The following is an 18403-nucleotide window of genomic DNA, read 5'->3' on the forward strand; positions in this document are numbered from 1 at the left end:
CTCATGTTTCTACGGTTCTATACTTGGTGAAACCTAATAGAGAAGTTTATCGGGTTGTTCATGTAGCTTGTGAAAGTAAATGGTGACCATAGAAAGTCAGGGTTCAAAAATGACCAAAATCACCATAAATGTATTATAAAAATGACCCATATGACTTAAAAGATACTGTACGAGAAAAAGACAAAACTGTATGTAAACATTCACAGATCTTCCATATATGGCAAGGTTATTTACACGTATGTGACCCTGGACCACAAAACCTGTTTTAAGTCGCTGGGGTATATTTTTAGCAATAGCCAAAAAAAACATTGTATGGGTCAAAATTATAGATTTTTCTTTTATGCCAAAAATCATTAGGATATTAAATAAAGACCATGTCCCATGAAGATATTTAGTAAATTGCCTATGGTAAATATATCTAAACTTAATTTTTGATGAGTAATATGCATTGCTAAGAATTAATTTGGCAACTTCAAAGGCGATTTTCTCAGTATTTCGATTTATTTACAGATTTTCAAATAGTTGTATCTTGGCCAAATATTGTCCGATCCTAATAAACATTAATGGAAAGCTTATTTATTCAACTTTCATATGATGTATATGTGGTCGAGGGTCAAAAAAAAAGAAAGGAGGAGGAGGAGGAGGAGGAGAGAGTAATTTTTGTGTTTCATGAAAAAAGTCATATGGGTTGGAATACATGTCATATGTTGGAACAACATGTAACAACTGAATTTTCATTTTTGGGTGAACTACTCCTTTAAATTTTAAAGACTTAACGCTTGTCAGTCTCACTTTCTTAAACCCCACAACGCCACCACCTTCCTCGATCTAAAAAGCAATGTCACCCCTACCACCTGACTGTCTGACAATTAAAGTCTGGTGGATCGTCAGGCATCCCAGTGTTTGCCAAACTGCTCAGCATACCTTCACACCACAAACCTATAATTGGCCTGCGGAGACAGCCTCTTATGATTCACCCATCTAGTATAACTCTACCATAACGGTGAATGAGGACGAGTCTTTGATGAGGACTTGCAGCGATTATATCTTTCTCCAGAATCACATAAATTAGAATGTGCAGCTATTGCCCCTGCGGCTCAATTTTAATGCATCCATTTTTTCTAAAGCATGGACTTGACCCAAAGGGCTGAGCTCTGCGGCAGAGAGCTGGTGGCGTATAATAATTCATGTTAACACATTTGCTGCACGATCATGGCATAGGGAGGGTGCTGGACCCCGGAACTCACAGGGGCCCATTAACGAGAGATCACTCGCCAAATAACCACTAATAGGACCAGGCTGCCGTGCAGACTTAGTAGGGCATCTGCTGCTTCTTTCTGCAACCTGTACCAAATAAACAGCCAAAGTGAGAAAAAAACAAAAACGTAAAAGTGCCAAAGCAACTGGCGGGGTGTGCATTCTTTAATCAGCTTTATGAATCCCCATTTGGCTTGTAGCTCACAACTCATTTGAATAACACACACAACTATGTCAGATCACAGGTTTTCATTGATGCTTTAACCCTCTTTGTCCCTCCCCATTTTAAAGGCAATGCTGGTACCAACCCAAAATCCAATGCACTAATGTGACAATTGATTAAATGCAGAGTTTGCCTAATTAAAAGGTTTACAAAATGCTGAACCTGTCTGGATGCGCTGATTGGGGCTCTTCTGCAAACATTTAGTCATCAGGGACAGACAAATCTCTTGCTTTCTGCAGACAACAGTTTGCTCTTTCTCTCTTCTATATGCCAGTGTCTTAATCAGTCTGTGCGACGTGACCATTTCATTAGCATTTTCACCCACTGTTCATAACAAAAGCTGATTTTAATAAATTAGCAGGAAGAGAATAAATTAGCTTTGGGATCTGGGAGGATCCAAAACAGCCTGAAAAAAAAAAAAAAAAAAAAAACGTGGCCTAACAGAGACAAAACAAATGTCTTTCTAGCAAGAGCATAGGAACGACCTGAAAAGTATATTGTCCCTATAGTTTATATGCATAGTTGCCACACTCATATAAAAACATAAAAAAAAAAACTTAGAAAGTTTCTAGCACCATCAGCATTCTAGCATTTTTGTCATGAAACTTTAATAATTAGGGCTTAAACATTGTTGTGACAATTAAAAATAAAAAGAATACTTTCTTTTGTAGTTCACATCTTCTCTCCTCAGGAAGTTTTTCTTTCTGTCAGTGGCTTGTCACACAAACTGTGCCTTGCCTGGGTAATATCAATAATATTCAGTATTTTATGTGACGTGTGCCCTAATTGATTTGCTGTAAAGTGGAAGTTGGTAGCAAATGTAGGATGACAACCCAACGTTCAGTATATAGCGATCCAGTGCTGGTCTAAAAAAAATTCTCTTTATCAGCTATCTTCATTTATTTTCCTGCGCGCCACTGTCAAGCAAAAAAAAACAAAAAAACGGATTAGACACTTTTCTTACTGTTTTCAATGAGTGTCCTTCTGCTTTATTTTTGTGGTGTGTTTTCACCATTGACACTAATCAGTCTATGACTTTTTGGTCACTCTAATTGGCAGTTTAGCTTAGTGAGCTATTGCAGTGAACCAGATTGTAGAGTTATGAGAGTTCATTCTTCTCACGTGACACGTATGCTCCATAAGAAGTAAAAAAAAATCCTTTAAAAAGCACCACTGCTAGAAAACCCCCACTATTCAACCTCACTAAGTCAGTAAAACTCAGCCCTGGTTTCTTTGAGAAGGAAGGAATGATGATCTGTGAGTGTTTAAGCATCTGCTGTTTTTTATGTCACTGGAAAATACATGTAAAGTAAATGCTAACAAATGCTAATGTATGACAACACCACCATCATTTCTCATGTATGGTACTATTACTCACCTCGCCATGGCCACACCAAACACACAGCCTCCAACTATGGACCAGAACCCGATCCAGCCAGCGTCCACCTGTGAGAGCAGAGAAAGTTGCGATCAGTTGGGGTTATTGGCTGCTTGTTATGCTGGACATGACTTGTGGAGCAGGTAGATGGATAGTGAGCCAGAGGCGTCTGCAGTGTCGACCAGAGTGAAGAATAAACTGCCAGACATCATGCTGTCCACGAACATGTCTTTGATGAACAGTCTGGTTCAACAGCAGACTTCATAAAACAGATGGTCTATATCAGGAATGTCGGAGGTCAACCACACTATTGATAAGACCCGGAAAAACAAAAATGGTTTCTCCATGAGGACTAAATAATTTTTTCTTTTCTTTTTTTTTCAAAGCATACTCACAACAGTTCAAAATAGTTTTAGGGTTGGTAAGTTTTTTTTATGTTTATGAAAGAAGTCTGTTGTGCTCATAAAGGCTGCATTTATCTGATGAAAATCACAAAAATATATATAATAAAATAGTATTACTATTTAAATAAATTATATTTTAATCCATTTTTTTATGTAATTTATTCCTGTGGGATGGCAAAGCTGAATTCTCGGTCTTCAGCATCACGATCCTTCAGAAATCATTCTGATTTGGTGCTTAAGAAACATTTCTTATTATTATCAGTGCTAAAAACAGCTGTGCTGCTTCATATTTTTACAGAAGCTATGATAAAATTTTTTTTTTTCCAGGATTCTTTGATAGAATAAAAAATTAAACAGATCAGCTTTTTTTCTAAATATAAATCTTTTGTAACATTATAAACTATTTTATACTGTCACTTTTTATCAATTTAACAGATAGATAGACAGACAGACAGACAGATCTCTGTAACATACCGCATAAGCTGAATAATAATTCTGGTCAGAAACCTTTACAGCATAAGTCTTTGATTTGGCTGATTTGATAGCTAGCGATGTTAACAGAGTGATTAGAAAAGCTGGCTCTGTCTGGGCATCAGCCTCGATCCCCCGGAGATGGGGATGGAGAGAAGAATGCTGGCTAAGCATCTCTCATTCACTGCACAGGAAAGCACCTTCAGCAAAACATTGATCCCACAACAGAACATTTCCTTAAGGTCCTTCCAACCTGCGGCAGCTATCAGGATGTACACCTGTACCCTGAGCTGAATCTCATTATGTCTTTGGGTGGGATGTAATGTCACTTTTCAGAAAACACTGGGCTCATGAATATTGCTTTGCTCATTGTAAGCTAATCTTCCTAGGCCAGATTGTCACAGTACCTAATTGATATTCATAAATCATGCTAATTATATATACAAATCCTATGTTGTTTTGGGATATAGCAGAGCTCACAACTGAAATAATATATACTGTAAAAATGTATTTTACTGATTAATCAATGATTGAGAATTTCTTTACATAAATGGAAGTTCAGTCTTGTAAAGTGATTTGAGTAACACTCAATTTGTGCACTGTGACATTTATTTGACAGTTTCATCCTACACGTATACACAAACTCAAATTTAATGTTTATTTTACTGTGTGGAGATTCAGCAGTGCACATTTTCAGATTTCAGTATTACTTAATACAGTCAATGTATTGTACTCTTTGTACAATGAATTTTTTGACAAGCATATTCATAAGAACCGCCACTGCTCTGAAAATGTATATGGTCTGAGCATACAATAGAGCCCGACTGATATATCGTTTAGCTGATATAAGCCGATTGCCGATATATCGGTTTTATATATATATATATATATATATATATATATATATATATATATATATATATATATATATATATATATATATATACACACACACACACACACACATACACAATATCGGCCGATATATCTGTATTTTATTTACTCCCCAATATCAGTATGCCCCCCCAAAAAAAACATTTCGGTCAGGCTCTGTCATACATGTGAGGGGAAAAACACATCATTATCCATTTGAAATAAACAAAGCACTAAAACTGCAGTAAATCAGAATGTAATATATCGTGCTTTTAATGCGAGCCAACAGAGGTAGACTACATAATTTAATATCAGCTGCTGGTGATGTGAGCTAAAAGTTTGGGGGGTGGGGGGTGGTAGAGAGGTTTGGGGGGTGGGGGGTGGTAGAGAGGTTTGGCCCTCTGGTTCCGGTGCCCATGGATTTATTAATTGCTATTTCCATTCTGCGATTTATGTCTACTGCTGTAACGCTGTTATTTCCCCCATGAAATTAAAGAGGTATCTTTCCCTATGCTATTTCTTCTGGCAAAAAGTGTTACTCATGTGTCCAAATCATTATTTCAAATTAAATTTTTTTTTCGTCATGCAGCATAGTTCACTGGAATTGTTAGGATTTGGGACAAGGATGTGAATCATACCTAGGGCGGTGCAAAAAATCGAATGCGATTTTCATGCGTATCTCATCAGTAAAGACGCTCCTGTAATTAGAAGTATATCTCCAGCACGTGTGTTCAGATCATGGTTGCCAGGTTTTCACAACAAATCCTGCCCAGTTGCTTCTCAAAACTAGTCCAAAACTAGCCCAATCGCGTTTCCAGGAGGTTCCCCGATAAAAAATTGCTTTCCGGGATTAAAATTTAAGTTTTATGGCATGGTTGCCTTGGTAAAGTTCGAATTTTAGGGGCTAAATATCACGTTATTTGTATTGGCATCGCTTCGACCCACGGACATGAAAAACAACCACAGACTTGGCAACATTGGTTGGCATTTACTACACCGAGCCGTAATTCACTGGCAATCTACACAAAATCGATTTTAAAATCGCAGGCAATTCTTTGTCGATTTTGAAAACGATTTTGTGTTAGTTGTCGGTAGACTACGGCTCTGTGTAGTAACTGCCGCTCCACCTGAACCAGTGTTGCCAAGTCTGCGGTTGTTTTTCATGTCCGCGGTTTGAAGCAACCCCAATACCAATAACGTGATATTTAGCCCCTTAAAAGCTAATTTTACAAAGACAACCATGCCAAAAAGAAAACTTATATTTTAACCCCGGGAAGCATTTTTTTTTAAATCTGGGAACCTCCTGGAATCGCGATTAGTTTTGGACTAGTTTTGAGAAGCAACAGGGCAGGCTTTGTTGTGAAAACCTGGCAACCCTGATCTGAACACACGTGCTGGAGATAATACTTCTAATTAAAGGAGCGTCTTTACTGATGAGATGTGCATGAAAATCGCATTCGATTTTTTGCACAGCCCTAATCTTACCCCCATTTAAAAAATGTTACATGTCTATGCGGTTTAGGAAACGCTTTGGTCATGCTTGAGATCCAGCAGACTAATAATAACACTGATTCAATAAAAAACAACTGCATTATAAACAGATTCAACAGAAAACTTAGGGGTGACCAGTCCCAACTAGGCACAGTGCTAAATCTGGCCCAAACAAACAAAACATCATACATTATATGGTATCAGTATAAAATAATATCAAACAAATCACATTAATCTGGGAATACTAACAGTTTTTCCAGGTATTCTAGACCTTGCTTGATGCTTTTAGCTCACTAACATGTTTACACTGGAAACCTTGAGGGCAAAAACATGGCATCACTCACTGAAATGGGTTTTAAAGAAAACCACACTGCTACACCTATTGTTTTAATCCAGGGCGAAAGAATTCCACACACACAAACACGCACATAAAACAGTCATTTGTAATGTTTCTCAAAGCCAGCAAAGCACTTTCAGTTTGATAATTACTTTCCAAGGGCATAAGATGTCTGTCTAATCAGTGCACAGCCATTGTGCGCAGGCTTAATGGCCATTTACCATAAGCAATTAGAAAAGGCTGATTAATGTAGCGGAGGACCATACACTTGTTTCTAATTACTGTTGTACAACACTTCATGCTTACTGCCGCAGGGTTCTACTGTTCCATTTGCTAATTACTGTGTGCAAATTTGGAAACTTATTTGTTGTTGACTTCTGACACTGATCAAAACAACAGCTTCAGAATATTAACTTCCTAATAATTCCAACCTCATTTGCAAAATACATTTCATACAACAACTGGATGCTTTTCATTTTTTTTTTCATCAAAATCTACAAAGAAATAATTCTGAGTAAAGTAAGTTGCTCACACTTTACAAAAAAGTCCCACTGTTAATGGATTAAGTATCAAGAAAAAACAAAAACAATGAACGTTATTTAAAATGAATGTTAGTTCACAATGAGGTTGTATATACTGAATATACACAAATGTTGAAGTCTCCCTGTAGTGAATATCAAGATTTTATGTTGTTTATTTGTTTATGTGGTGTTTTTAATTTGCTTTTAGACAAACCAGTTGCCAATCCATTAATCAACACCATTGCTGAGCATTTTCACCTTAAAACTGGCATTTCTCGAAGGCTGACCAAGAATTGAGGTTTATAACAGCCCTGGGTTTGCTATGTCACAAACCAATAACCAATCACGTCAAGGGATCAATTCCTATCACTAGCATGCAAAATATACCAATACCAACATAAAACCAAAACTAAATTGGAGCAAAAAACCCATGAAGCCATGGTTTAATGTGAATTTAGAACCGCTAACTTGCATTATAACCAATGGCAACAGTGTAAAAGTAGCCCGTAGACAGACCCACCTCTCCCGCATCGGCGTCTGCACTTCACACACGTATTCTCATTTTAACAAAAAGTAGTACCAGCAAAGCTATTAAGCTAATGTTTCTAAATTCTGCAGTAATCTTAATTTTTTTTTATTTATTTTTTTTACTTAGAATATTATGCTGCGTATGGTTTCAATTGTTGTAAGAGAGATATAAATTGGAACAAAGAAAACAGTACACAGAATCTCGTAGATTACAGTTTGCAATTAGACAGATGTATTGTTACTTCCTCTATAGTCAAAAATCTGTATTAGACAGCAACATATTTCCCATGTTACAAAAACAGCATTCTTCCATCTTAGAAAAATTGCCAAGCTACGAAACATGTTACCTGTTTCTGATGCAGAAAAGCTAGTTCATGCATTCATGACCTCTAGACTGGACTATTGTAATGCACTGCTAGGTGGCTGTCCTGCATGTATCATAAACAAGTTACAGTTAGTCCAAAATGCAGAGTCCTTACCAAGTCAAAGGAAATATGATCATATTACCCCAATTCTACAGTTTCTGCACTGGCTCCCTATTAAGTTCCTTATCAATCAGTTACAAATTATCATTACTTACCTATAAGGCCCTAAATGGTTTATCTCCTGTGTACCTAACTAGCCTTATACCACGCTACAACCCATCACACTCCCTAAGGTCACAAAACGCTGGACTTTTTATAGTTCCTAGGATAGCAAAGTCCACTAAAGGAGGAAGAGCTTTTTCGCATTTGGCTCCCAAACTCTGGAATAGCCTTCTTGATAATGTTCAGGGTTCAGACACACTCTCTCGGTTTAAATCTAGATTAAAAACACATCTCTTTCGCCAAGGATTCAAATAATGTATCTCATAGTTTGTGACTGCAGATGTCTCTGATCAAATGCACATTATTATTCTTTAGCTTGGGTTAAACTAATTAATTTTACTTGTTTGGAATAGCAGCTACACTAATGATGTCTCTATTTGTTTCTCCGTTTTGTTGGAACTAGGATTTACACAAGTTCCAGTCTGGAGGCAGAACACCTGAGAAGAGATGATGCTGACCCTCAGATGAACTCAGATGATGCTAACCATGAAACAACATACAGAACTAACAAATATCGCTACAAGTGTGATTGCATCATATAATAATTGATGTTAAATAGTGTTCATTGTCTGTTTGACTACATCTTATATTATTTTTTCTGAAAATTTCTGTCATATGCACATAAACTGACAGTCACCATTGATAACTACTAAATATTGTAGAAACTTAATTTTCTGTAAAGTTGCTTTGCAATGATTTGTATTGTAAAAAGGGCTATTCAAATAAACCTGTATTGAATTGAATTGAAAAGTTGTTAAAAAAAAAGAACTGAGACTTGAATGAGAAGACGGAAAATTCTAATTAGTCTCACAATGGCTTTGTGAGCAGATACATAATGTGGAAAAAGGAACAAGGCCTTCTATTTTCAACTTGCATGGTTTTCCTTCCAATAACAGTTCAAAGACCACCTACTTTACCTGGAAAATAAACTGCAAGATATGAAAACATCATCTTTGTCGCAAGCCCATAATTCAGCTGGGTCCAGAACGTTACATGATTGCTTTGGCCCATAACTCTCACATTTCAGATGCAAATGCGAGGAGGCTGGGGAGAATCAGAAACTCTGAGGTGGAGAACTCATCTCATTAAACTGTGGTTGGCCCATCAAAGATGGAGTACTTTTGTGAGTATGCAAATAAAAGCGTCTTGAGCATGTATGTTTGATTAGATTCTGATGAGCTCTGTCTGGAGAGGGGATGGATAGAGAGGGCTATCTTCATATGGAGGGCTCTGGATTTTCACAACTATAATTAGATGTTTTTAACAGCTTGTTTTGAAGTTCAAAGTCCCCCCATTCAGGCCTGCCAGTTTTTTTAATGAGAAAGTATAGAAAGGCAGAGTTTCGGTCAGAGTTTCCAGTCAATACTCCTAGGGTTAATTATGAGTCAATTACCATTTAATCCAGGAAAATTACATTTCATTTTAATCATAATTAAACTCATAGAAGGTGCAAATGATTAGTACATCTGATAAATGCAACTTACTAAAGACACAGCATAATGAAACACACAGGAACGGTTGAAAGTATTTAGGTCTTTCAATATTTGGATAAATTCAAAACATTCAATTGTTCTATTAAACATCTGACCATCAAAGCATAAACTAGACATCATTCTTTACCTGAAAACCATTTAATTACTTATAATGTATCATCTAAATGGGCCTAGCATGGAACATAGAAATAAGTCTTACCTGGCTGACTTTAGCAGGTGTTAAAATCATGTCCAACACACCAGCCCAGCCGGCAACAACCCCTGTGGGCACGGAGTAGGCGAGTGCTATCATCAGGAAACGCATATTGCTGAAAAAGCAAAACCAAAGATGAGGACTGATGAAAACTTTTAGCAACAGAACACTATGAAAGCACTTTAAGGCACTAGGCTCCATTGTGACTGTGTATGATGCCCATTTTTGAGAGACTAACAGATATTTTGGAGCTGTCATGAAGCTGAACATCAAAGTTGTGCATCTCGCAAAGAGTCAAAGATTGTAGATTTTCCTTCCTAGATCTTACCGCCTGTCACCAAACATTTATCCTACCTTGCAGCCAAGTGACAGACAGACAGAATAAAGAAAATACACAAAACTGATAGTAGAAGCAGATTTCAGGGAAACATAATGCTAGGATAAAGACATGCCCAGAAGCGGCGCTTTGTCTTACAAAGGATTTAGCTTCCTCAACCAAACATGATTCTTAATAGGACACTGCACATTTTCAAGCAAGGGGTCAATGTAATATTACAACTTTATTAATATTACAACAAAATAATGCAAATGCACCACTAAACTTGAAATTTACATGCTAATACACTTGCCAATTTAGGCAGAGTAAAGCAGACTAAATTAATGAATATGACATGATAAAATATTGACTAAGTAAAAAATTATTAGGGGTTATTTTTAATTATTGAGGCCCTGAAGCAAATGCCTTTGAGAACATAAGAATATGCAATGTTAACCTAAAGCTTTCTTCAGGTAATATAGACGATATATCAAGAGGAATTGTTTTGAACATCTAATTAAATCTAACTAACCCACTGTGCAAAGCCTTGCGTGATAGTAGTATCTGCATGTTTTTAATAAATCATATATCTGTAGGGCACAGCTGAAATACTTTTACTCTTTAATAATATTATCTATGAGACTCCAACAACTATTATTTGCCAACAAATCCTTCCTGAAGCTAAGCAACAACAATGTTGCTATGTAGATATAACTATTAATACAAGCAGCACAGTGCATGGTTTAGTGTACTGTCAATTTTGTGGTAATCCTGCCCTGATACAAAAATCCCTTGCTGTGAGGGATGCTTTCTCTTCATGTATTAGCATTTTTATGAGCATCTATCCAGTCACAGGATTGCTGTAGTCAAGACTTAAACATGTTGAGAAATTCCTTCGTGGAATTGTCTTCATGTGTGGCTTCTGGCAGGCCTCCAATCAATCCCAACCCAATTACAATCACCCACCCAGCTCACCCATTTCTCTACCTATTTTCCCACACATGTCCCAAACAGCGTCTCCCAAACTTATCAAAGAGGAAACGTTACCCCATTAAAAAACAAAGTATCTGAAACTAATCACAAGGGCTTTTCAAACACAATTTGTTTATCTTTTGATGCAATGTTCTGTATGGATTTTACTTGTTGCAGTTTGGTACTTGGTATTTGAGTCTTTAAAGCTGCTCACACACTTGATTTGACCAAAAAAAAAAAAGTTTGATTGCACCACCCTGCTCCTGCGCCAGAATTTGGGCCAGAAGGATTATCATCTAAGTCTGCAGTGTTGGAATCTAAAGCCTTAAAATTCTGCAAGATTCTGCTATTTTTAACTCTAAGTCCATCAATACTAATACTATTTTATCATCACTTTTACCGCAGAAATCAAATGCTGTACATTGGTTCTGTTATAAACAGAATGATGCAACTCCACAAACAGCAATTGCAGTTCTACTGAAATACTACGAGCTACTTTAAAAAGGCTGCTTTTAAAAATCTGAAAAAAAGTGACAAAGAAAGGAGGCAAAGATGCTAATTCTAAGTTTACAAATGAATGGGATGTCGTAATGAATGCACCCATAGTTACTTTTAGAAAATTTGATATCACTCTACTTATAATTACCTCTAGGTATGAATCACTGGGTGTGAAGGAACTTCTACCATCTACATCTAATCTATTAACAGGAAAGTGTAAAAGCCAAGCATGCTTTCAGTGGGTTTTACAGCGGCCGTGAAGAGGGCAATAGAAAAAAAAGTTGTTGATGGAGGACCCTTTCTCCAAACTGTACCCATTTCATTAACCTCACAGCTGGGGGAGATCGATGCCTATGCACTTTTTCCCCCACCAAGAGCTTATTTAGATTATGGGATATTAGAAAGCCTTTTTTCCCCTTCTTTTGATAAATTTAGAGGAGCCATCAAACCAGAACAATCATCAGCTAAGTGCCATTTGTCCTTGGCAGGCCCTGTTAGGATCTAATACCCCAAGATGAGGATTTTGCTAGCCATGGCCATTTTAACACAGAGGCCATTAATACTAATACCATTCAATCATCACTGTTAGCACAGTAATCAAACACTGGATAACGGTTCCCGTAAAGGAACATTGAAATGATGATGCTCTCTGCAGCAAACAAATCAGGCTTAAAAACGTTGAAGTTTCACCAAGTCAGGTGAGCCAAGGACTTGGGAGTTTATAGACTGGAGGTGAAATGCACCCATTATCACACGACCCCAGTCCCTATCCAATGTACTGTCCCTGGAGGCTAGCGGTTTTTCAAAGCTCTTCCATTCCACTGCTCCACTGAGATACAAATGTGAGATGGCTACTGGAACTCTGCCTATCGGTGGGACTCCAGAGACAGCATTACAGTCTCAATGGGCTGACTTCGTCCATTCATGTGTGTTCTTTTTGCTTTCAGCTCTGCTGGGAGTGGGAAAGTTCTGGCGTTCTTCGGAGGGGGTCGAACTGCAGACTCTCTACAAAAGTGGAAGCCCAACAGTCTTTTCCAGTCCACAGATTTCAGCCAATTCCTCTATTGCTGATATGAGAATGCATTCAAAGCAGGGCTGGCTTCCTCTGATCTGTGACTACATCAAGAGAATTCTGACTAGCTGTAAAAATGTGCCACTGTGGTCACACTGGCCTTTGTGGTCTTCTCTTGGTTATTGAATGTACAGATCAAGATATTCTATTTATTAAGGATGGTCAGCATGTGCCATCATAAGGCTTGGTAATTAATCTGCAGGGAGAGGATCTCGTCTTTGATGTGTATTAAATGGCAACCGCAGCATATGGTGAGTGGCAAACTGACAAGACCCTGTTCATTAAGATTCTCTTTTGTAAAAGCAATGATAACATTTCAGAGACCGTACTGTGATGAGGGAAACAGAATGTGGAAGTTACAAAAGGCCTAAAATAACAGATGTCCATTGTTGTGTCCATGTGCCAGTGTACCCATTACAAAGTCTCTTGTGAATGCCAATGAAGAAGACTGATCTTTGCATTATACATTTATTTTTTAACTAGAATAAGTGTTGTGCTCAGGTCTTTTCAAGGCTTGATTTGAATTTAAAGGGACAGGAGATCTTTGTTATCATCTATTCATTCCTATCCCTTTCTGAAATAGTTTGATTAATCAGATAGATCAAATATTTAACAAATTTGTTATTTTCTATTTAACAGTTAATGATTCAAACATCAAAAAAAGGAAATATACAATTAAAAATGTACCATTTGTGCAATATACACTATCGTGTAAAAAATGGGGATTAGTTTGATTTTTTTCAGCAAGGATTCATAAAATTAATTTAAAAAGTGAGTAAGATATCGATAACGTTACAAACATTTTCTATGATTTCAAATAAAACCTGTTCTTTGGAAATTTTTATTCATCAAAGAATCCTGAAAAAAATGTATCACATTTTAACATCGATAATAAGAAATGTTTCTTGAGCACCAATTCAGTATACAGTATTAGAGTGATTTCTGAAGGATCATGTGACACTAAAGACTAGAGTAATGGCTGCTGAAAACTCAGCAAGAGCCTTCTTTCAAAAACATTGAATAATTTTACTACCCCAAACTTTTAAAAAGTAGCATATTTGAACTTTTACTATAGCTTTTTTTCCCCCACAATGTACTTAATTGCAGACAATGTTTTTTAATACACATGTATTGTTTCACTTCAGAAGACATTGAATAATCAACTGGGGTTGTAGGGATTACAGTTGTGTTTGCTTTGTGCTTTGTGTCAGCTTTGAGGGACCATTAACTTTATAAGAGATTTATTATTTTCATACAAATCTCTGTTTGTGTTCTACAGATAAAAAAAGAAAACCATATGCATCTAAAATGACATGAGGGTCGGTAAATTCTGAGAAAATTTTTATTTCTGGGCCAAGCTAAGCCATATGGACAACTTGTATGGTTCTTTTCTGCCTTTTTGGGGCTTGACAGCTGTGATCATCCACTGTTATTGTATGGAAAATAATCTATGTGTTTTTTCTTAGAATTCCATTAAAGAACTTTTATTTTCAGTTGAACTATTCCTACTTTGCTAACCTCCATTCCTTCTTTCTCTGTTCAAATCATTTAGAGCAGAGACTGTTGTTTTACCTCAGCAGCTTGCAGATGCTGCTCCTGTAGCTGAGACGTTGGCTAGCCGCTGCCACGCTGGGAGGTATAGGTGGTCTGGAGGGGAAGTACAACAGCACAGCCACGAAAAGTGCTGCAATCATCCCAACCTCTGCAAGTTCACAAAAACACACAACATTTAGCATGCAGCCTTGGTGTCAACATCAAATCTCAGAAAGATTTTACGTGTTCAGACTTAATCTATCTCTGTTAATTAGAAAAAGAGCTTAACGCGTCTGGCATTTCACTGCAATTTTCAGACTAAATTCAAATGAATGAGAGAGAGAGCAAGAGAGAGTGGTATCCAAACCAACATCATTAACGGTCATTAGATGGCTCACATTAATCTATAGTTAACCATGAGTCTAGCAGATTTATTACAATTCTGTAGTGGGAGGAAATGCACAATGAAACAACCGATCAGCTCATTAACCCTAGTCCACAAAAAGCTCTTGCTTTCAAATTTGTGACAGTGCTACCAAGTTCGTAACTGAGCATTGCTGTAGCCAAGCACAGAAAAAAAACCTGTTGGCACACAGTATCTCAAAACCAGATGCACTTGCACTGCCAGCACAGTCTTCAGGTTGAGTTCCTAAATTTTGTGTCTGGGCATTGTCCACATGATAAAATAAGTGCAGTTTCCTTGGATAGATCCCATTTTTATTCAGCCAATTAATTTTTACAGTATAATTTCTATAAATCTGCCTTTTCTCTCATAAAATACAGACTTATCAAGCTGGAATGGGTAAAGGTGGGTGATATGACAAATCTTACATCACAAATGAACATTTATCTAACACGATAATGGTATACATCAAGATAGACACTAATGCTCAAAGATTTTGTAAGGTTGAATGAAATATTAGGACTTTTATTTAGCAAAGGACACGTTAATTTGATCAAAATTGACAGTAAAGCAATTTATAATGTTATAAGGATTTCTGTTACAAATAAATGCTGCTCTTTTTATTGTATTTTAATAAACAATATTGATTTAAAAAAAAGAAATATTTCTTGAGCACAAAAACTGACTTGAGTAATGGCTTAAGTGTTATTTTAATAAATGATTAAATATTTGTTTTGATCAGATAAATGCAGCCTTAGTGAGCATACGGTAAGATATTTCTTTCAAAAAAATAAAAAAAAAAATAAAAACAGAAAGGTAAGAAAAACATCAAAGTAGTCCATGTGACATCAGAGGGTCCGTTGGAATTTTTTGAAGCATCGAAAATACATTTTGGTCCAAAAATGGCAAAAACGACGACTTTATTCAGCATTGTCTTCTCTTCCGTGTCTGTTGTGAGAAAGAGTTCAAATTAAAGCAGTCTGGATATCTGGTTCACGAACGAATCATTCAGTTCACCAAATCGAACTGAATCGTTTTAAATGGTTTGCATCTCTAATACGCATTAATCCACAAATGACTTAAGATGTTAACTTTTTTTAATGTGGCTGACACTCCCTCTGAGTTCAAACAAACCAATATCCCGGAGTAATGCATGCACTCAAACAGTACACTGACTGAACTGCTGTGAAGATGAACACCGAGCCGAGCCAGATAACGAACAATAGACTGACTCGTTCACGAGTGAAGAACCGGTTGCATCGCTGTTCGGATCACCAGTAGTTCTTTCAGACAGTTCGATTCAATAAACCGGTTGAAGAAAACGGTTCACCGGTTCTTTTGCGCTCGACGTAATGGCGTCATTTGCGATGATTGCCCTTGATTTAAGCCTTCGGTTTACCCGCACCCATAACACTAGCACAGAATCAGTTCAGAATCAATCACCAAAAAAATCAGTTCAGTTCAGATGCTCTGTGTGTCGGTCACGCTGAATCACACATACGCAGTATCATCAGCTCCTCGGTTCACGAATCGGACGCGTCTGACAGAAACGGTTCTCGACTCGTGAACGAGTCAATGTTTTGTTCGTTATCTGGCTCGGCTCGGTGTTCATCTTCAGTTCTCTCTTCACAGCAGTTCAGTCAATGTACTGTTTGAGTACATGAATTACTCCGGGATATTGTTTTTTTTTTTTACTTAGAGGGAGTGTCAGCCACATTAAAAAAGTTAACAGCTTAAGTCATTTGTGGATTAATGCGTATTAGAGATGCGAACCATTTAAAACGATTCAGTTCGATTTGGTGAACTGAATGATTCGTTCGCGAACCGAATATCCAGACTGCTTTGATTTGAACTCTTTCTCACACAGACACGGAAGAGAAGACAATGCTGAATAAAGTCGTCGTTTTTGCTATTTTTGGACCAAAATGTAATTTCGATGCTTCAAAAAATTCCAACGGACCCTCTGATGTCACATGGACTACTTTGATGATGTTTTTCTTACCTTTCTGGACATGGACAGTATACCGTACACACAGCTTCAATGGAGGGACTGAGAGCTCTCGGACTAAATCTAAAATATCTTAAACTGTGTTCCGAAGATAAAAGGAGGTCTTACATGTTTGGAACAGCATAAGGGTGAGTTATTAATGACATAATTTTCATTTTTGGGCGAACTAACCCTTTAATATGAAAGGAACTTCTCTCTAATTAATTTTTTTTTCCTCTCCTTAAGTAAAACTTTATGAGCACAAAACATGAACGGTGTCATCATTGGGAACTCTTTCAGTGCTGTTTAACAGCTGTAAATGGCACATCTACTAGGCCTTCAAAGATTCTGCTGTCACACGGTGTATACTGTTATACCGCCCATCCCTAAAGGCTTGGTCCTCCTCTAATGGTTTTATTAGACTGGACAGATCAACGGCATCTCTTTAAGATTTCAATCTGAGAGAAGCATGTCAAAATCCAATGCATGTGGCTACATCTTGATGCCCAATGTTGCAGTAAGTGTCCCATTGACCTCTAAACTACTAGCAATTTAATGTCTTTTCTGTGTGCAAAAGTAATGGCAACATCTTTCAACTTAAACAGAGGCAGAGTATCAATCTATTACTGGCAAGATTTCTTTCTCTATCTCAAAATGTTTTAATTTTCTGAATCAGTTAAGCAGAACAATGTGAGGCAATCTTTATAGCGTCATTTATAAGACATTTGATTCTGGTATTTGGACAGCCACCATGGATGGCTTTCTTGTGATTGCTTTTCTGTATGGCAAATGCTTAAAATAATTTAATATTGATTCAGAATAAATGCTGTTGCTGTATCGTCAACAGACAATACCGTACCTGCATAAAGAACAAACTGTATCCTGTCTCCAATGTGGTTTTGGTTCCAGTAAATGGTGCTTCCCGCAGTGCCATTGGGAGCAGGGACAGCCAATGGACCAATCAGAAAGGCGCAGGCTGAGCCAAGGTAGCCGATAAGCGATGCAATAGCCGTTGCTGTAGCTCTCTGATCAGGAGCAAACCAAGTAGTAGAGAGCAAAGGACCAGCACTCATAATGGTAGGACCAGCTAAACCATTCAGAAGTTGACCTCCATGAATCATCCTGTTGATTTGGGAAAAAAAAGGGGTGGGGGGTTAATGAAAGACACCATGATCACTATATATTATACACATCTCAAATATAACATTTAAATGTAAAGAACATATGAGTAAGCTTTTTTTACTGAAAAAGCCACCAACACAATATTGCAAAATGCTGGCTTTCTAGGGCATTGCTAAATGGCTGATAAAGCGATGTGAATGTTTTCATTAATGTTGCTATGATGTTTTGGGTGGTTGCTTACTGACAAGTCAAAAAAGGCCGCTTAAGTATCTATGGCATTTTTTATTCCTATAAACACAATACAGACAAATGTGTAAACATGTAATAATTAAATATTTATATTAAAAAACTGGTCTAAATGTAATAAACGTTTTTGTTGGTTTTTGGTTTTGTTGGTTTCTAAACACCAATCGATGCTCTCCTATATCTATCAGAGGTAAGGTCTGACAGCAAGGGAAACAAAAGAGCTTTATCTGTGAGACAGGATGACTGAGTCCCAGCGGGAAGGCTTGTGATAGCCTAACTGCCTGAATATACGCTGCAGTGCTTGTTCTCAAAATAGATCTTCAATGCTGGTGAAGAATGAGAGTGACTGAAACATTTTTCTGTTTTCTACAGCACATATGCACACCAAATCACAGCTGAAATGGGTAGCGTGGTTTTGTTACACTTTTGTTTTGTTTCGTAAAACCAGTTCACAAGTGCATTTGGTTTGGCACATCATACACAACATTCAAACAGCCC

At 37.2% G+C, this 18403-nt stretch overlaps 1 protein-coding gene across 1 annotated transcript in view; it reads right to left on the bottom strand.

The window, feature by feature from the left end:
* Positions 1–18403, bottom strand: part of slc49a4 (solute carrier family 49 member 4) — a 37269-nt gene that overhangs the window by 12091 nt on the left and 6775 nt on the right. Inside the window, exons 3-6 of the mRNA XM_026217725.1 lie at positions 17397–17659; positions 14187–14316; positions 9763–9871; positions 2859–2926 (exon numbers count right to left, since the gene is read on the bottom strand). Of these exons, the coding sequence (XP_026073510.1) occupies positions 2859–2926; positions 9763–9871; positions 14187–14316; positions 17397–17659 (570 nt within the window). The remainder of the gene's footprint in view (positions 1–2858; positions 2927–9762; positions 9872–14186; positions 14317–17396; positions 17660–18403) is intronic.

This window comes from Carassius auratus, chromosome 34 (genome assembly GCF_003368295.1).
Source record: "Carassius auratus strain Wakin chromosome 34, ASM336829v1, whole genome shotgun sequence".
Taxonomy (NCBI): domain Eukaryota; kingdom Metazoa; phylum Chordata; class Actinopteri; order Cypriniformes; family Cyprinidae; genus Carassius; species Carassius auratus.